Source organism: Amblyomma americanum, chromosome 9, assembly GCF_052857255.1.
Source record: "Amblyomma americanum isolate KBUSLIRL-KWMA chromosome 9, ASM5285725v1, whole genome shotgun sequence".
Classification (NCBI taxonomy): Eukaryota; Metazoa; Arthropoda; class Arachnida; order Ixodida; family Ixodidae; genus Amblyomma; species Amblyomma americanum.
Window position 1 is genome coordinate 35,589,073 of NC_135505.1, and position 21,481 is coordinate 35,610,553.

The 21,481-nt window shown below is 45.4% G+C and overlaps 1 protein-coding gene across 1 annotated transcript in view; it reads right to left on the reverse strand.

Annotated features, from left to right (window-relative positions):
- Positions 1-21,481, reverse strand: part of LOC144103290 (uncharacterized) — a 175,775-nt gene that overhangs the window by 134,349 nt on the left and 19,945 nt on the right. Inside the window, exon 2 of the mRNA XM_077636051.1 lies at positions 17,447-17,580. Within this exon, the coding sequence (XP_077492177.1) occupies positions 17,447-17,542 (96 nt within the window). The 5' untranslated portion in view covers positions 17,543-17,580. The remainder of the gene's footprint in view (positions 1-17,446; positions 17,581-21,481) is intronic.

Below are 21,481 nucleotides of genomic sequence, written 5' to 3' on the forward strand. Positions count from 1 at the left end.
TACGCTTTATTTTTAAATTTTAAATTTTTAAATGTAGTTTTTCTGCTTACAGGATCACATGTTTCGCCTTCACATTCTTAGTAGTAGTGTGCTTAGAATGCAGCTAACAAGATTAATCAGCAGGTTGGTTAAGTTACAGTGGTGGTGAAGGTTTTACTTTTAAATTTGGGCTCCTAATTTATTCACAGGTTTATCATCAACCACAAGTATCATTCATGTGAGACATTAAATTTTCGCAAGCGCCGTTCTCGTCACCGCTACCGTGTATAACATGCTATGGCTGCAGAAGAGAGAGAGATAGGTTTTATTTGTCCACCACGACTACCCCGCGCATCGGGGCTGAGACCTTGAAGGTTGGCACAGTCGCCTTAGTTGCAGGCGGCTGGTTCTTGGATCCCAGCGGCATCTTCGGCCAGTCCAACAATTTATCCTTGGGCTTTTGGGTCCATGCTTTGCAAAAGTGTCTCGCAGGCGTCTTTTGTTCTTATGTTTTAGTACTGCCTGCTGACTTCTCACATTAATATGTTATGTGATCTAGTGGTACACTTTCAGTGCATGATGAGCATCTGTGCGGTCGTGTTTCCGGTGATATATGGCTGACCAGACCTGGGTTTGGGTATGTGTTTGTCTAGAGCTTTCTCCACATCATTGCTTCTTCTATACCCAGGTGGGGTCTGGGGGTGGTAGGACCACCCGGCTTAGTATATAGTGCTTTGTTATTTACTATAGTTTGCCAGATCCTCTTGTTTGTTTTGCTCTGGTGACACTGCCTGCTCGGTGTGTGAGTTCTAGGGCTAGTCTGTGTGCCACCTCGTATCTGGGCACGCCTGCATGAGCTGGCGTCCATAAAAGGGCGAATTCTGTTTCTATGGGCTTTTGATCTAGATTCTACCCGAGGTCGTTGCTTTGATTCCTGCGGTGCTGCTCCGGATTGCGCTCTTGATCTTTGTATGTTGCATTAATGTGAGCAAGGGACAGTGCTATTGCAGCCTCTGTCTGTATCGATCTTTTATTTATGGATTGCTGTCACCATTCACAAGGAACATACTTTAATTTTTTCCTTTGCCGTAGTATGTGGAGTCTACATATCAAATTCTCTCTAGATTTTCGGCTCCGAATCTCCACGTCAGCCTTTCTGCCCTTTTCTCTCGTCTTTCCTTATATTCTGGGTTCATGTTTGATATTGTGGGGTTATGGATCCGTTTCCGGTCCTCCGCTTTCTTTTTCACTACCTTGTCCTAGTATTCCTTCGGTTGTATTCCTATTTGAGTATGTTCCTTCCACCCTTAGTGTTCTCTAGCCTTCCTTCTTGCGTAGCTAACGCTGTCTCCATTATTTTCTCTAGCTGTACTCCCAACAACATAAGCCTGTACGCGGAGATACTTGCTGGGAAGTGTAGTGCGCTTTCAATGAATTTTATGATCATGCTATCGATATTATCCTTTTCTACTTTCTTCAGCTCTAAGTTGTGGCGTGGAATAGCCGATCTTGCTTATCAGGAAAGCATATTCTAGTCTTAATAGCCTTCATTCCTTAAGGTCTGCATTTTGTTGGTCATTGTCCTCATAATGTTTGTCGTTCCATCTGCTTTAGCGTTTCTTCTTTGTACTCATTTGTTTGGAGGACCATTTCTACCCCTTTCATATGTTCTACTTTCGGAACTAGTTGTCATTCCACTGTTATGTTTAAATCCACCTGTTCTTCTTGCCTCATGTGTGTCGGATTGTGTATAAACAACACCGACCTCTGCGAAGAACATTTCATCCCCATCTCCCTTGCATATTCTACGGGATTGCTTGCCACCACTTGCAGCTTCTGGTCGATTTCGGCATTGCTACCGTTGTTTGTCTAAATTTTTGTCATCCGCTTATAGGCTAAAGTTTAGGTCTTCTATTTGCCTTAGCTTTGGGAGTCCGTGCATGGCTATGTTGATGAGTGTATGAGAGATAGCACTGCTCCCAGTGGTGTGCCGCTGCTTTCGACTTCGAATAACTGAAATTCTTGACTTTTGCTAAGATTTTCGCTTTTCTTCCCCTTAGAAAGTTTCTTATCTATTCATACATTCTTTCCTAAACGTTTATCTACGTCAGACCCTGGAGAACAGCCTCATGTTTAAACAGTCGGAGGCCGTCTTCAGGTCCACTCCTAAGATAACTTTATCATCTTTGGATCTTGAATTTACTATGTCACGGTGTATTCTTAGTATGATGCCTTGCGTACTAAGATGTGGCCTGAACCCCATGATTTCTCGAGGCCATATCTCATTCTCCTCCATGTCTCTCTTCATCCTTGTCTGAATAACGTGTTCGAATAGCATACCCTCCCATGATATGAGTGAGAAAATGGTTTGAAATTATCAACCATCGTAGGTTTTCCGAGTTTCGATATCAGCACTCTCTCGTTGAGTTTCGAGTGTTCTGGGATTCTCTGTTTTGCAGCATCCCTGTGCGAAATGGTTTAACTCCACTATCGAGTCCTTGTACAAGTTTATAAGCATTTTGTTCGTTATCCCACCCAGCCCGCGCGCCGATTTCGTCTGTAGCCTGCGGATTTCTGCCACCACTTCTGCTACTGTTATGGGATCATCTAGTCGCTGATTTGGGGGTCCTTTGTAGTTTTACGCGGCAGCGTATTCAGCTCGTTGGGTCTAAAAGCTATCGGCGTAGTCGGCATCAAATGTCGGAAATAATGGAGGGCTGCGTAAAGAAACGACATCATGCCAACCGTTTTCCGCAGAATGTCCCGGATGGCGTCACATGATTCACCGTTTCGTGCAGCATAAACATACTAGTTAACGCCTAGCTCGTGGTGGAGATTGGAACCGGCGTCCTATTATCGGGAGCTCCTTAAATAATCGTATCATGGTAATTTCTGGCTCTAGTAAATAATGATCGGTGGGTGTGTGATAGGTGAAGACGATGTAATGAATGAATTATAATTAATTGATTGCTAAAAGAAAGTAAGGAATGAAAAACTCGAAAAAAGAGATTCAAAGGTGTAAAAATGCTCAAAATGTAGAGACAATTCTTGATGATGCGAATTATAAAAATTATAGTTTGTAATTTATCACTTCCATAACTACAGCAATTGAAAAAATGAAAAATGCGTTCAAAGGCGTTAAACTGCTCACAATGGAAAGCCTACCGCAGTATGCTATCTCGTCATACCCTTAAAGCGGAGCTTAAGTGCCGTCTCCAATTTTTCGAATTTTTCTTTTCGTATTCCTCTCATATATTTGTCTTTGAGCTTTTTATTGAAGTCCGCCTCGCTGGCTCCATGATGTCTAGCCTTTATCAACTTAATAGATTTTTGCGTTTCAGTTCTTCCTTGGTCTAGTAGGTGTCGTATCACGCTCCAAGTCTTAGCCATACCCATTTCGTTTTCCATTTCACTGCATATGTCGGGCTGGTTTCGCTGGCATAGTTTTTGTGCGTGTTTTTCTATTTCTTTTGTAGCATCGCTGCCCTCCTTCTAAGACAGCGGTTCCATTTTTTTTCTTGAGTGTTTTTCGGGACCTTGCTTGGCTTCCCAGATGTGTAATAGCCGGCTGTCAACCACCTCCGGAACATCCTCCCATTTCCTTTACAATTTTGGTGCGCTTCTGGACTTCTCTTTTAAGCCTGTTACGCCATTCGTCAATGTTATTTGTGGGCAGAATTTCTGCCTCATTTCTTCAGTGCCAAACTTGTCATACTCGGTGATTTTGCGTTCCCTGCTCTTCCGTGCTTTCGGCCCTGCTTACTCTGATTACTGATTACTCGATTGGTGAAGATTTTTCAGCTCGAGTACGTGATATCAGAAGGAAGCTCTGGAAAGTTGGTAAGGAAAAAAAGAATTCAGGACAGAAACTGTCTCTTGTTTTTGATAAGCTACGCGTCAACAATGATCTGCACCGATGGGACGATGAGACAGACAATATTGCTTTGATACGATCATACCCTCAGGCTGCTAACCAAAGGAATGAGATAGACAGCAATGCTTCGTCTGAGCCAGGTGCTCAGACTAGAAAGGAAAAAACGACCGAGCCGAAACTCGCTTGCTACGTTTTCGCCACCCAAATCAGCGTGGTGGTGGTGGTAGTGGTTTTATTAAAAATAATAGTAAAAAGGAAGGAAAAGATTTTTGCTGGCCCCGGCATCTGCCATCGATACTGAAGCACCTGAGCTGGGGCAGCGGAAATAAAGGATAGCTGGCAGAATGGAGAAATTGAATGAAAGAGGTGAGGAGACAGGAAGAGAGGATAGGGGGAGGAGTAATATGTACGAACTATCTACACAATAAGAAATGCGTCCAGGTATGAGTAAGAATGCAAACATAAGAAAATGCATAAGAAAATGAGAGCAACATAGCAAGCAGGAGATCAAGCAACCGGCAAACAAGCAGTGCATGTAGCAAACTGGGAAATAAACCTGACATGAAACACTGAATAGAAATGGCCATGGAAGGCAACCGTGCTCAAGGAGTATAGATGGCAGGGAGAGAGAGAAAAAGTGCCGACGAAAAATCTTTCACACTTGCTGTCATTCTCCATCAGAAAAAGAAGCTTTGTATATTTTTAAACTCCGCCCTAAGACTGAAACACCACAGCGCCCGCGTCCATCCCCAGTGCTCTTAGAGGCCTAAGTGCAAAAAAATGCCCCTCTACTGTGTGATGTCAGTGCACGTCAAAGATTCCCTGGAGGTCGAAATCGTTGCAGAGACCTCCAATACGCACCTCTCTCTTCTTGCACTCCCGCCTTTATTCCCTCCCGCACAGCGCGGCTCGGGCGTCCACGGAGACATGCGAGACAGCCACTGCGCCATTTCCTTTCCTCAAAGACATTTTTTTTTATTTTTCACGGGGGCTTTATCGAAACGCGGCCACCGCAGTTGGGTTCGAACCCGGGTACTCCGGCTCAGTAGACGAGCGCCTTAACCACTGATCCACTGCAACCGGTAAGCCCCCGTGCGCAATAGCAACTTTCGTCTCCGCTTCCTCAAGGGCCAACAATGACTCCACAATAACTCAATGCGCTCCTTGTGGCATCCGCGAAAAGAGGAAAGCTTGCGCAAGGTTTTCCTCGCACTAACGACGTGGCGGAAGTGCCGCAGCAGCGGCAACCTCACAGTCGATGCCGCCGACGACAGTTACTGCGTCACTTCTTTTCCTTAAAGCCAATTTTCAATCTTCTAGATTTGGTTGGTTGAGTTTTGGGGAAAGGAAATGGCGCAGTATCTGTCACATATAGGCGGACACCTGAACCGCGCCGCAAAGGAACATTATTATTATTATTATTAATAATAATAATAATAATAATAATAATAATAATATAATAATAATAATTGGTTTTGGGGAAAAGGCAACGACCAGACGAGAATACGAAGAGATCAGACTACCCACGAGCAACGGAGCAACCATCCCGATAGTGCACAGAATTAGGGTCCTTGGCATGATAATCAAAGCCAATGGCGTCAACGGTGAAACGATCACTAAATTACAGCACCAGACGGCTAACGCCATGCGAATACACAAGGGAGTCATCAGCAGAAGAAACGGAATGAGGGAGGCGAGTCTCACACGACTCATACACTCTTTCGTCGTGAGCCATAATGCGTACGTCGCGGCATTCCACAACTGGTACAAGGCAGAAGCCAAGATCAACGTCCTCATCCGCAGGGTGTACAAGATAGCACTGGGTCTACCCGAGTCCACCAGAACGCAATGCTTGCTCCAGCTCGGGCTTCACAACACGCTTACCGAAATCGCCGAGGCGCAGCGCACTTCACAACTAGAAAGATTAGCGGGCACGAAAGCAGGACGCCAGATCATGGAAAGTGTCGGCACCCGTTACCAAGCGCAACAAGGCCAGCAAGTCGCCGTTCCGGACGCGATCAGACAAACTAAGAGTCGACCCGATTCCACGGACGTCCACCCAGAACACAACCGGGGAAGAGTGGCCAGGGCCAGAGGTCTCCTACACAGCCACGGAGACGAAACGGGGACAAGGTTCGTTGACGCCGCGGAATACGCAGAACGCTCTCGATTCGCGGTTACGGTCGTCGATTCGAGTGGCGAAACGCGCATAACGGCAAGTGTAGCGTGCGAGCGCGCAGAAGAAGCGGAGGAAGCAACGGTGGCCCTCGCCCTCACGGATCCGACGTGCACCACAGTTCTCTGCGACTCGCGACAAACGGTCAAAAACTTCGCCGAAGGATGGATCTCTGACAGTGGCCCGAATTCTGAGCAATCGAAAAGTCCAAGGGAGGAACCTTTTAAGGCCATAATCAAGTGGTTCCCGGCGCACATGGGAGAAGTACCGCACACATCGCAACCGAAACGAGATGGCACACGCCAAGGCGCGCGAGCTCGCGAACAGCGCCGGCGACCGTAGTCCATGGGACAGCACCAAAGACTGTTTGACCAGCTACAACAAAATTACCAAGGCCATCTGCCTGGCCAGCCGAACCTTCCCTCCACCCAACGGCAAGCTGGACAGGGCGCACGCGGTGGCCCTCAGACACCTGCAGACGCTCACGTACCCCAACCCGGCACAATACCACAGACTTTACCCCGGAACATACCCGATATATATATGCAAGGTCTGCCACATGCTATATCAACTTTACCCCACATCCTCTGGGACTGTAGCAAAAACCCTGACGGTGCTAACTCCGGAATCCTCCCACCGCGGTGGGCCGCTGCCTTGCGCAGCCCCTGCCTCGGTGACCAACTCTGGGCCGTCCAGCAGGCCCGCGAGGCGACGGCGAGGCAACACCTCGACGTCCCCACGTGGTAGACCTAAGGCCCCATCGGCGAAAGCTCTGCAGGACTTTTAAATAAAGCTGTTACCAACCATCATGGAAAGGCCGCCGTATCTGTCTCATATATCATTGGTAGCCTGAACCGCGCCGTAAGGGAAGGAATAATGGAGAGAGTGAAACAAGAAAGGAAGAGAGAGGTGCCGTAGTGGAGGGCTCTGGAATAATTTCGACCACCTGGGGATCTTTAACATGCGCTGACATCGCACAACACACGGGCTCTTGCCTGTTTTGCCTCCATAAAAAGGCAGCAGCCGCGGTCTGGTTCGAACCCGGGAAATCCGGATCAGTAACCGAGCGCCCTAAGCACTGAGCCACCGCGGTGGGTCAACCGTAAGTGAAGAGATATGAAAATTGGAGGACGCTCAAGCTTCGCCTTTAAAAGTGGAACGCGACAGTGTGTTGCAGCACTGCCGGCTACAAACGTTCATGTCTGCAAATGTTATTTCGGACGCTGATTTGGGGAGGAGGAGAGATTTTTCGTTCACGGCCAACGCAGCCGAAAAATCTCTCCTCCTCCCCAAATCAGCGTCCGAAATAACATTTGCAGACATGAACGTTTGTAGCTTAGTCAACAAAACAACCGAGCTTGAATCATTCCTCCTTTCCGTCAGCCCAGACTTCATAGCAATCACGGAAACATGGTTATCAAGCAATATTAAAGATTGCGAGGTAACCCTCCCCAACGCGTGTACAAGGTAGCAGTTCAAACATACCAGATCTAGTTTTCTTAGTGATCACTTTTCTACAGACAAAGCAAAGCTGCAGCTTCTAGATGGTATGTCAGATCACAAAATAACGCTCTGCAATATCGCCATTCATGACCTGCCAACGCCCTCAAAATCATTCCTATCATTTCCGGATTTTTACAGTGCAGACGACAACAGCATACTCGACCACCTATCTTACGAATTCTCTTCTTTTGAACAGCTTGCACTAGACAGTAGCACTGACACTGAAACACTGTGGCAAAGATGCAAACGAATTATAGATTTTGCATAACTAACTACGTACCAGTTAAAACTAAGAAAACGAATAAACACAGCCCGTGGATAAATCGCGACATCATTCATGCCAAGCGAAAAGTCAAAAGGTTGAGAAAATCTTTAAAGACAAAACCCAGTGCCAAAGGAAGTTCTATTCTCTCAGGTGCAATCAGTAATATGAAATCAAAAATAGAAGTCGCCAAAGCGAACTTTTTTTCTTGCAAATTATGTAGCTTCCTGAAAGATTCTCCGCGTAAATATTGGCAATATTTAAACCCTAAAAGACAAGATACTAAGGTGATGAGTCCTGAAGAAAGCAAATCCAGGGAAAACACACTGAATAAACACTTTCAGTCGATCTTCACTACTGATGACGAAAACCTACCACACTTAACAGCTCCCAACACGTGCCCTATCCCCTTACAGTTGATGAGGCTGGTGTACTCAACCTCTTGCTTAAATTAGATTCGAAAAAGGGATCTGAACCCGACAATATACCCAATGCATTTCTAACAAGATATGCAGAATGGATGGCGAAATACTCATCCCTTATTTTCAATAAATCGTTATCTTCATCTTCCCTTCCAGCCGACTGGAAATTGGCCAAAATAATTCCTATCCACAAATCTGGAGATGAAGATCAAGTCTGTAACTTTAGGCCCATTTCACTTACTAGAACCGCTTGCAAACTACTGGAACACATAATATTGAATCATATAACATCCTTCCCTGAATGTAATCAAATTATATCGCCGTTTCAGCACGGATTTCGCAAAAAACTATCTACCGTCACGCAGCTCGTCGAACTTATACATGACGTTTCACTAAGCATCGACCATCAAAAACAAATTGACTTCATTTTACTAGACTTTTCTAAAGCATTCGATCGTGTATCCCATAAAAAACTAATTGTAAAGTTGGAATCTACACTTGGCGAAGGACCAATCATTAACTGGATTAGAAACTACTTACCTAATCGATCACAAATTGTAGAAGGTAACCGTGAAAAGTCTAACATAACTGAAGTTACGCCCGGTGTGCCCCAGGGCAGTGTTCTCTCACCCATTTTATTTATTATCTTCATCAATGATTTACCTGCTATCATTCCTATTCGAATGAGGCTTTTTGCTGAAGATTGCATACTGAACCACGAAATTAACTCTCCAGATGACCACATAACACTTAACAATGCACTACGGTCTGTATCTGATTGGTACGCTAAATGGCAAATGAGTATTAATATCGAAAAATCAGCCAACTTGCGAATTACCAGGAAACATAACGTATCAGAATTTTCATACACACTGAACAATATCCCGCTTCCCACAGTTGCAAAGCATAAATACCTTGGTTTAATTTTATCATCTGATCTGAAATGGAACTTGCACGTGAACTTCATTGCGTCATCTGCACTGAAACGATTTTTCTTTTTCGAGAGGCGCCTCCGAGACGCGCCGTCAGACATTAAATTACTTTCCTACAATACTTTTGTGAGACCTGTACTCGAATATGCGAATATAGCCTGGTTTCCGTTTACAGATAAACTATAAAGAATCTAGAGGAAGTTCAAAGGAAAGCTGTAAGATTTATCTACAACAAATACAGACAAACTGAATCACCCACAGAACTCATAAACAACGCTAAAATACTTACGTTGCAAAACCGCGCCAGGCTTGCACGACAGAAACTACTTTATCAACTTATTCACAGCATGGTGAACATAGATTATACAAGGTATATATCAAAATCAGAAACAAGAAAAACGAGACATAAGCACTCACAAACATTGGAAGAATATCGATTCAACACAGACTGTTTTAAACATTCGTTTTTTCCCTCAGCCATTCGAGAATGGAATGACCTACCATCAAATATAACCATCTCATCTTTAGGAAAATTTTTAGAGACATATGAAGCGCACCTACTAGCTTTACAATGTGCATTATAAACACCATTTCGTCACCTCCAGTGCTATATTTGATTTAATGAAAATTATTCTTTCTAATGTGTAATGCAATTATGTTGTTCTTGTTTCTTTTCTCTTGTATTTTTGCTCCCATGTTGTCTCTCACCGATTATTATTATTGCTATTAAACCTAACAGCGTCTCTTCGCGTATAGTTGCAACGCTGTGTTTTATGTACCTGCTTTGTTGAATGCTATTTTTGGCCTTCCTGTGATGATACCGATTGGGATTGGCAGTATTTCTAAATAAAAAAATATATAAATAAATAAATATTAATGATTATGATCGAAAGCGGTCGCTGCCTCAGTTTAATTCTACTTTCTTTTTATAGTCGTCCTGGCTCCGCATCTACCAATCTGGGATGGGTTCGTTTTCTACGTTCTACCAACTCGGGTATCCCTATTCTAGTTGGCGGTGACTTCAACGGCGCACACACTGCGTGGTGTTACCCATCGGATTCCTCAAGTGGTTCACACATCCAAGGGAGCTTTTCGGATCATTTCTTTCAACTTTTAAACCACCCGAATACTTCTACCCGCCCACGAGGTGGCCCGTATTCACCTGATTTGACTTGGTGGTTAGGCCCCGGTAACCCTCGTTGGGCTGTTGATTCTGATACTTGGGGTAGCGATCACAGCCCTATTTTTATCTCCCTCACGCCTACGCGTCTACGGAAAATACGCCGCACTGTACGAATAACATCATGGGACTCTGTACGCGCATACAATCATTTATCTACATTCAACCCCTCTTCAGCATTGTCTACTCTATCTGCTGTTCTCGCTACTCACACTATTACCACTACTGTAAATGAAGACGACCCAAACCCGGACATACATCTCTTGAATCTGTGGGCTCTTCGTCGCCAGGCGGATCTTTACGCGACTCGTCACCCCGATGACCCTTCGGCTCTTCCTACTCTTCACCGCGCTACCACACGGGCGCGGCGCTATGCAAAGCGGCTAGGCAGGCAACGCTGGGCTGCATGGTGTGCCCGCCTGTCCTCTACGCAGGGCAATCGACATCTTTGGAGACTGTTTCACGCCATGGAGCGCCCTTCTCAGGTTGCAGATTACACAGAGAGCATTCGCCTCGCGCTAAATGTGGATGAGGACACATTTGCACAACAAGCGGCCCGTCAATTTTTTCCAAACCATGACTGCACCGCTACGTCTCCACCTGACTTATCGGTAACAGAGCCCTCTGATGGGATTACTTCTGACCTCACCATGGCAGAGCTTCTGGCCTCCATTGACCGTTTAAAAACTACTACTACTCCCGCGCACGACGGCATACCTAACTCCTTATTCCGTAGCTTGGAAGGGAGGGCTTTGGAAACCCTACTTGATACTTTTAACGAAGTGTGGCTTTCTGGCGTCATGCCGGGAGACTGGAAGCATTCTATTGTGGTTCCAATACCCAAGTCAGGTCAGCCTCCAGTATCTCTCTCGGCTATTCGTCCAATTTCCCTTACCCCTACCATCCGCAAGCTTTAAGAAAACATTCTAGCCGCACGCTTATCATGGTGGCTGGAATCCCATGATTGTTACCCATATTCCCAAATTGGTTTCCGCCCACAAATTGGAACGGAGGACGGCCTTACTACTTTGGCTGCTGACGTGCTTGACCACTCTCCACAGAGTCACCTTGTACGAACCGTAATCGCTACAGACATAACAAAGGCATATGATAACATCCTTCACTCTGCCATTCTTGCCTCTCTTCAAACTCTTGGTCTCCCTCACCGGTTCCTCCTCTCCATTCACGCCTTTTTAGCAAATCGAACCTTCAGCGTGCGTGTCCACGGAAAGCCCTTTGGTAATTTCACTTCCAATAGAGGAGTGCCGCAGGGCTCCGTTCTCGCCTCCACATTATTTAATGTGGCTTTAATTCCTCTTGTTCGAGCCCTAGAGACCATCCCTTCTATCCGCGTGCTTGCGTATGCCGATGATATAACCTTGTCGTGCTGTCATCCAGATGCGTCTATTCATCAGTCGGTCCTTCAACACGCTCTGGATGTATTGACATCTCGCCTCCCACCTCTGGGTCCAACACTCTCTCTTACTAAATAATGTTTCATTCGAATTGGAAATAAAGCCGCCTTACGGAAAGCTCCCCCTTTAGATTTTACGGTACATAATTCTCTGATTCCTCAGGTAGAAACTGTTCGTATTCTTGGTCTTCTCCTCCATACATCTGGGACTGGCACCCCGTGGCTGACAGCCACCCGTAAATCGGTTCACGCTACTCTAGGTCTGATTCGTCGCATAGCTAGCTATGCGCTCTGGTGGCGCACGTGCTCATACGGCCCGCCAGCTTGTGCGCTCTATCCTTCAGCCACGGATAGTATATCAGACTCAATTTCAACGTCTCACCCGTAGACAGTGGGACTCCCTTGAAGCTATCAATCGTGAGGCTATGTGCGTCATAACATATCTGCCTCGTTTAACACCCATACCTGTGCTACAGGAGTTCGCCCAACTTAATACACTCAGTGAAATCATCGACCAACGGGTGGCAAATAGAGCTCGAAAACACTCTCAAACTTCATCGTTTAAAGACGCTTCCACCGTGGTCCTATTGCCAGCTCACTGACAATCGCCCCACTGTTTCCCCGTCGGTATCAGCAGCGTATCTGCCTGAAGGGTGCATATTATACACGGATGCATCTCATTCTGCAGAGAGGGGAGTTACTGCTGTGTATAGTCCATCTCATCCGCATCTCAACTCTCGCGCGACGTATACTGCGGATACGTGCACTCCCCTGGCATTGGAACTTCAAGCCATTTACAATGCCATTGCTTCCCTTCCGCTCGTTCCAACATTCAATACAGTTCACATTTACACCGACTCCCGCGCCGCCCTTAAACAGCTTAAGGCTGTTCGACGAACGTTCCAGATTTCACAATCTATTCATGTGCTCTGCGCAAAGTATCCATGTCCTGTGCGCATACACTGGATTCGCGGCCATGCCCAGGATCCACATAACATTCAAGCGGATGCTATGACTCATCTTCATACATTAGACGATCCGCCACCTTCCCCTCTTCCCCCAGATCCGTTCCTGTCCCACGTTTCCGATTCCGAAGTTCTGCGCCAGCGAACACGCGCTCTAAATCCTCCGTGTTCGCACCCTCTCCCCCGTAGTCTTACTCGGCAGGAGGAGGTATCCGTGCGCCGGATTCGGGCAGGGGCGGCTCTGACACCATCTGTCCGTCATCGGTGGCGTGCCAAAGATATGCCACTACCTGACAGGTGCCCTCACTGTAGCGCTGCACCGGACATATGTGATGTGCGGCACTTGTTGTGGACGTGCCCAGCGACGGCTGATATCAGGAAACGGCTCCTCAGGGAGGTGGGTCTGCGGTGGAACCGCGAAAGTGACTTCGTGAAGTGGACAATGGACAACCGTTTCATTAACAACCTCTGCGACTACCTCAGCGCAACGGTTCTTCACTCCTTCTTTTAACTTTCAATCCCGTGCATTCCCCCCTTTCCTTTTTCAACTTATGCCTCATGGCACACTTCACGAATAAAAAAAAAATTCCAGCCTGTATCGCTATACAGCTTCTATGTTCTTTGAAAATGTGAGGTCTGGAGATGTATCCTTGCTGACACTATTGGCTGTCTTCGTCGGGCTGCCTGGGTTTTTATTCAGTATGAAGCCTTGCATTTGAATGTCGTCCGATAGTTGCCTGCCTTTGGGGCGTTGTTTCCTATATCCTCATGCCTGATGGTGTGCACTGAAGTCTCGAACTATTAGTAGCTGTTGCCCTCCGAACATGTTTTAGCCTTTCTGATCATTTCGCTGATTCTTGTCTTTTTCGCCTTTGGCGAGCTGTACATGTTGAGTATGAAAATATTCGGCTCTGTGACGCTCCCGGTTAGTACTTCCGCAAGCATGTATTCTATATCTCTGGATCGTATTTGGTGCTCCAGAGCTGCCACATTTTTTTTTCACTAGCTTTTTGACTGCCGTTTTGTCTCCTTGTTGTTATGGAAAGCGTGCTATTCTGCCTATTTTGCAGGATGCCCTATTTCCTGTAGCGCTATTGCGAGTGGTTGGTTTTTTAATTGTTGCAGGTGAAGCTGCAGCAATGGCCTCTTTCTCCTAAAACCTCGGCAATTCCAGTGCCATATTTCATTCTTATTATTATTCCTTTAGTCCATTTTGAAGCGTAAATATCGCTTCCTCTCATTTGCTGCCACCTTTGTTGGCTGCCAACTCCACCTATATTAGAATTATTCTCTCTGGTTACATTTGTATCCCTTCATTAAGCTTCTGAATATGTGCGTTTAGTTGTGCGTCCGATTGTTTCATAAATTCTGTGAGGCTTGTGATCGCACTGTCTAGCTTCGTGACGCCAGTCTTCAATATTAATAGCCTAGTTTCTGAATTAATCTTGTGAGCACCCCATCTCATCGCTTTTTTGTTCTGACGGTGGCAGTTGAGCTGGTCGTGCATCCTTATCGCTGCTAGCTCCTGCCTCTTTTTCCCGCTGCTTGTTTTTTAGCTTTGGGTGTTTGTGTCAGTGTTTGTGCCTGCGTTGGTTTCTGCAGTTTTACAAATCTACGTAAGGTTTCGTTTAGCTTCTCTATTATATTTTGCATTTCCTCGATTTGCCCCATGAATTTATCCATATTCTCGTCCTGACCGTACCCCTTACCTGGTTGCAACCGTTCTGCCAAGCTGATTTTTTTCTCCCGGCATCATGTATCTTCCCTACGGGTTAGTCGGTTGCTTGAGCTTGGCCCCGGACTCTGTCTTTTCTATGAATTGTGTTCGGCTTCTGGAGATGCGTCTACCCCTCGGTTGACCCTTGTCTCTTAACTTTCTTCTCCCTCTGGCTCAATCTTTTCACCTTGTAGTTACCCTCGAGTTGTGTCCTCCACTTCCCCTCCGAGGCTTGAGAAGGATTTGTCTCTGATTCTGTATTCAGATCTCTTCCTGTGGCCTGCGCCTTGGCTCCATCCTTGTTCTTGCCTTCATTGCTGTTCCGTCTTCATGACTTTCTCCAAGTGCCGCTTCTTGACGACGCATGGCGCACGGTAGACGTATTTGCATTTGTTGTCTACCATGGGTTCCTTGCCACATATATAGAATACAGGTTTGCACTTGTGGCCTTGCGGTGGGTTTTACTTTCGCACCTCCAGTATTTGATGTTCTCCGGATCCGGGCATACGTACGCTCTTTGCCCCATTCTTCCGCAAGCGTAGCATACCTCGTACTTCTTCTTGTATAGCCAGAATTTCACCGGCACACCTCCGAAAAGGATTCATCTCGGGACCTCTTCCTTGCCGATTATTATCGTCACAACCTTGGATATTTTTACTAGTCTTCTGACCCCATAGATTTCCGGGTTGTCATCTCTTACTACTCTCATTAACGTATATTGTTGCGTGTAGAATAGCGGGAAGTCGTGTATGACTCCCTTGCCGCTTTTCTCGGGTGTTGAGGGGCACGCCACAATCTCCGTATATTTTACGTTGATCTTCATTTTCTTAAGGCCCACGTATTTCAATCCTCGGCTTTCGCTTTTCGTTGCTATCAGAATCATCTGTTGCTTCAGGTTTGGTGAGACAAAGTCCTTGTCTCCTTGCTCTTTCGGAGTTATACCCGCCGCCAGCTTGATTCCGTCACCCAGTGCCATTGTTCCGGGCGTCATGAACTTCGTTAAGCCTCCGTGTGGACTTATAAGGATTTTCTCCGCTCCTATCGGCATCAGTGCGCACTGTTTTCCTGCCGAATTCGCGGCCATCTTCTTTCGCTTCTCCTTCGCTGGAGCCTTCCTTGTCTTTTTCTTGTTACTGGCGCTCTTCCTCCAAGCGCATGTTACGAGCCTTAAAGTTGACGGATCATTGGTCGGCCACCTGAAGTTCCTCGTGTTCTATATTTCCTTCGTCTACGATGAACTACATTTTTCATATCCTGGCTGCAGGACTCGCGCGCACTTCTGCGCCTACGCAGCTGCGGCAGCTTCTCCACCGCTGCGTACTCTGGCTCTCTATGCCTCGTTATGCGTAGCCTCTCCCGTGGTTGGAAAACTGCGATCTTCGGGAAAATACGAAAAAAGGTTCGCTTGCCCAGCCATTCCGTTCTTTCGTGATTGTCGTCACTTCCGCAGTCCGATGCATCAAAGTTTCAAGATCGATGGCACAAATTATCGCTGATGTCGAAGTCGAAACACGGAGCTCATGCCAACACGTCCGTTCGCCTCGAGCGACAAGAGCGCCCCCACGGCCGCAGGAAGGACTAAAACAGACCATCCGCAGTGGGCGCTAGACACATGCATCTGGGCACGTCGCATAGCAGCGTGAATGACACAAACTCTGTCGTTTTTGGTTTTACCGGCATGGTGCCCTCAAATTCTGTGCTTTGTAGCAACAAGCAAGAATGGAATTTTCGAAAAATTTTAAAGCTGATATAGATATACTCACGGTCATGTGAAAACATAGCTCAAACGTGCAAGGTTTTAACAGTTAACTATTTAAAATTATTTGCCCTGCTACTCATCATGTCTGTACTCTATTAAGCTGCACAAAGCTGATAAGATTGTTAGCCTGAAAAAATGTTTTTACAACTAATAAACTTATATTTAAAACTTTCATGTTCTTAAGCTTAACCCCTCTGCATAAAGCCTCCACCGCACTGCAGACGACTGCTTTCTGCCACTTTGAGGAAGAACGTCGATGCCTTAAACCGAGCACTACCAGTGCCTGAAATACCGTGGCTAATCAGGAATTTAAGATCAGCTGCTAAGACGAATGAGAAAAAAGTTGCTAACAAGCACAGAGCAATGTTTTGAAGACCAGTCGGATTATTCTTTTCCACCATGTACCACCATCGCCGATAGAAAAGCGTAGGAACTTTGCATCGCCCAGCACAATGTTTAACTCCGGTTGTCAGAAGTCTATAAAAATTGCCCCCCCCCCCCCCCAATTTCTACATGACGCAGACCCGCGCACAAAGACTTTACGTGTACTGAGTATGTTCCAGTTGAAAGCAGAAATTTTAGAACCAAGTTTCTAGCTCTCTTCTGCCATCCGCTTTTGTTGCGCTTCGAAGTGCTACAGAAATTCTATCAGTACTTAGCACTAAATGTAACTGTCTGTTTTATACTTCCGTCGTGAACTGATGCCTTCAGAAAAGCGGCCCTTCTTAGGCGAAATATTAGGATGCTTGAACACAATTGTCCCCGTTATTCTGCTTGTGAGCTCTGCTTCACTGGTCCTTATTTATATATGCAAAAATGTCTTCGGTAGGTGACCCCTTAAGCCCCTGGGTCAGCCATACCTGGGTGTCAGGCGACAAATGTTATTCAAGATTACGTCATTTCAAAGCCACGCGCGCAATCACGCAGCTGCGGATGTCACGAAGTGAAAATCATTGAGACCATCATCTGTCTCCTCTTTTGCTACTTGCATACGCAAGGTATTAAAACATCCTTAACAGCAAAAGAACTCCGACCGTGGCTCAAAGGTACACTGGTACAGCGTCAATCTATTGCTGAGGAAGAAGTAGATGTTTACAGGCCAACCTTTGGCCTCTACCGTGCCATTTATTTCAACCGACTGGGAGCCCTGACGTCTAATTTTTTCTTCTCCTTTTATTTTCTTTCCTCTATACCGCAGTTCACGTAGGGTGGACGAAATCAACGACAACATCGCACTCGTGTAATATTGTCAATTTGGCTTACCGGGTAATTTAGGTGAAATCCATTAAAGTCCACGATGTCGAGACGGTATTGCAGCATGTCGTCGGGCATATTCGCAAGCGGTCCAGAAGCGGTCATGGTGGTGTAGAAAGATACGATTCTTTAAAGTGGATATTCTGCACATAATAAAAGATTAACGCCAGACTTAAACAGGAGTAAAGCAATAAAGCGTCGCGGATACAAATCACCTTGCACTGAAAACGTTGACGCTGTCGTTGATGTATTATGAGCCTCCATTTGTATGTGAACAAGGGCAGCAAATAAAGACCTCCCACACCTTTGGTGCGAAAGGTACGGACAATGCATGCTTATAATCCTCAATGTGTGCAGGGCCCCCTTGCTATACAGCGCCAGGACAGGATGCCTTCAATGTTCAATGAAACACGAATGCCGGTTTAGTGGCCCAGGATGTTTGCTGTCAACGTATCAATGGTACATAGAGGGGTAGAGGGCGCGGCGGAACCAGCGTAGGCATGTGGTCTCACAAGGTTCTCTTCTGCCTTCTGCAGGTTTTCTTGCCCAGTTCTACCGCATCAACGATTGCAGTAAATGGATCAGCAATCGACACGTGTTCTCTGGCTGCACCGTCACCTTTGGAGCCTCTTCCTTTTGATTGTCCATTCCCGCGTGACATCAAACCTGGAACGCCACCTAGCCACCACGTGACCTTGTCCGAATCGCCTTTAAAAGAACGTCAACAGGAATTTGTCTTCAGTGGGCGCGGCGGAACCAGCGTAGGCATGTGGTCTCACAAGCTTCTCTTCTGCCTTCTGCAGGTTTTCTTGCCCAGTTCTACCGCATCAACGATTGCAGTAAATGGATCAGCAATCGACACGTGTTCTCTGGCTGCACCGTCACCTTTGGAGCCTCTTCCTTTTGATTGTCCATTCCCGCGTGACATCAAGCCTGGAACGCCACCTAACCACCACATGACCTTGTACGAATCGCCTTTAAAAGAACGTCAACAGGAATTTGTCTTCAGTGGGCGCGGCGGAACCAGCGTAGGCATGTGGTCTCACAAGCTTCTCTTCTGCCTTCTGCAGGTTGGTACCGATTACTGTTCTGTTAAAAGTGATTGCCGCTGTCTTCTGGTCCTGCCGTGCCCACATCAGTTCGTTGAAAATGCCTACAATGCTTTTTGTATGTGCAAACTGCTCCTATGTGGAGACGTTGAAACTAATCCCGGTCCGGATACTAGTGAAATGCTGAAAGAATTACTTAAAGGGCAAAAGGGCCTAGCCACTGAAGTGACTGCTTTGAGAGAGCAACAGAGCAATATGGAAAAACTCATGAATGATATGAGAGTAAGGTTTACAGCCTTGAGAAGCAGGCAAACAGGATTGACACTCTAGAACAAACAATATATGAACTCCAGGCGAAAATAACTGATTTAGAAGACAGGAGCCGCCGCTCAAACCTTATTGTTTTTGGAGTAAAAGAGGAACCCGGGGAATCAGGCTGACTTGAAAAAGAAGGTTCTAACTGAAGTTTTTGCAGCAAAGCTTAACGTATCTTGCAGTTCTGAGGGCAGAATACACAGGCTGGGCAAAAAGGCAACAAACCGCCCTGTAATTGTGTTCTTCCAGGACTATAACGAAAAGCAAGAACTCTTTAAAAACTGCAAGAAACTAAAAGGCAGTAATATTTCAATACAGAACGATTATTCACGAAACACACTTAGGAAGCGTAAACTACTGTGGGACAGCGCAAAAACAGAAAGGAATGAAGGAAAAAAAGTTACCTTGATAAATGACAAGCTGCGAATCGAAAAAATGCTTTACACCTGGGATGACAGCGATAACAGCAGAGTTCAACTCGATGATAAAAACAGTTATCAAAGCAAGGACTGACTTTCACAACCTCGTGTTAAGGAATTTCGCTTACTTAATATAAATGCACGTAGTATTGTAAATAAATCGGAGGCTTTGGAGGCTATCTTGTTGATTCACAATCCACACGCCGTAGTTATAACCGAGACTTGGCTGAGAGATGATATTGATGACGAAACTGTTTTCCTCCGCTCTTATCAAGTTTTTCGCCGTGATAGAGCAACACGTGGAGGGGGAGTTGCGGTCCTGGTGAATCAAAACACAGAGGCACACACGTTGCAGCAAATAGCTAACCATGAAAGTATGACCTTAAAACTGTCGTACGGGGGTAGATCGTTTGTGCTTTTTGCTGTATACAGACCACCTGATTCACCACCTCAATATTTATGTGATCTGGCGGATCACATGTCTAAATTCCGCCGTGATAAAATATATCTTGTCGGTGATTTTAATCTCCCAAATATTGACTGGAATAGTCCCTTCGCTAGTACAAACAATGACATAAATGCTTCATACATGTGTGATATTATGCTTATTCATAATTTGCAACAGGGAGTTAAGCACCCAACGCGCATACACGGTGAAGCTGCATCTATTCTCGACCTCGTCTTTCTCAGCCAAGCAACAGAACGTTTTACTGTTTCAGTTGAAACTGGGTTATCTGATCATTGCATGGTGGTTTTTACTTGTCCCATTCAACAAAATGTCGACAGTGAACCTGCAAAAATTATTTCCGTGAAAAACTTCTCCAGAGCTAATGATGAAAGTGTGTTAGACTATTTCAGCTTACACCTTGACATGTTTCGAGGAACTAATGTTGATGAACTCTGGAATAACTTTAAAGAAATCTGTACGTGCTGCATTGATAACTACATTCCTAATAAAACAAAGAAAACATGTAAAAAAAACTCCTTGGATCATGCGAGAAATAATACATTTGAAAAGAAAAATCAAACGTCTGAAGCGTGGGGGTGCCTGTCGAAATATAGTTAAAATACATCAGGCTAACTTCACAAGCGCTTTGCGCCAGGCTAAACAAAATTACTTTCAGTATAGCCTGCCAAATTTTTTCGTGACTCACCACATAAGTTCTGGAAATTTTTATCGAAAAAGAAAAAAAACAATTACGCGCATTTCATGTCAAGGTGTCCAGCTTGCTGATAAATCGCAAATCTCTGAGGCATTCAATAAGTATTTTCAGAGTGTGTTTTCCCATCATGGTTTATTTGTTCAACCCAGTACCATGTCTCACAACAGGACCCCCGACATTGTTTCTTCATCTGGCGTATTCTCCATGCTACTCAACCTCAAAACTAAAGCGTCCGCTGGACCTGACGGGATACCAAATATTTTTTTGCGCCGTTATGCAGAAGCCATCACAGAGTTCCTGGTTGTTATTTTCCGCAAATCATTTGAAACAGGAAACATTCCTTCCGACTGGAGGAAAGCGCGGGTTGTGCCCGTGCTGAAAAAGTGTGATCCTGCCTTGATTGCTAATTATCGTCCCATATCAATAACTTCCACATGTTGCAAACTTGCTGAGCATATCATAGCTAACTACATAACTACATTTCTAAATGATCACAAGGTACTTACCCCCCATCAGCACGGGTTTCGAAAAGGCTTTTCCACTGTCACTCAGCTAGCTTCTGTCATTCATACTTTTGCAAGTGTACTAAATAGCGCTGGTCAAATGGATGTTATTTTTTTAGACTTCAGCAAAGCCGTTGATGTTATTTCTCATGCCAAACTAATTTACAAACTTGAACTTATTGGTCTTCCTAATTTCATAATTCGTTGGATTTCCTCATACCTTTCTCACCGCACACAATTTGTTTGTATTGATGATTGCTATTCAAACCACCTGCCGGTCACTTCAGGCGTCCCACAGGGAAGCGTCCTCGGACCTCTCCTCTTTTTGATATATATCAATGACATTACTAACGTTATAACTACCCCTGTTCAAATGACATTATTTGCAGATGACTGCGTTTTATTTCACCAAATTACTTGCCAAGATGATCAAGTTTTACTAAACTCCCATCTTCAGAACATACATACATGGTGTAATAAATGGGACATGAAGCTAAATTTAGAGAAAACAGTATACATGACGATAACTAACAAAAACGCTTCCATCTCATTTCCTTACAATATTACATCTCACCTTCTGACCGAAGTCAGCGAG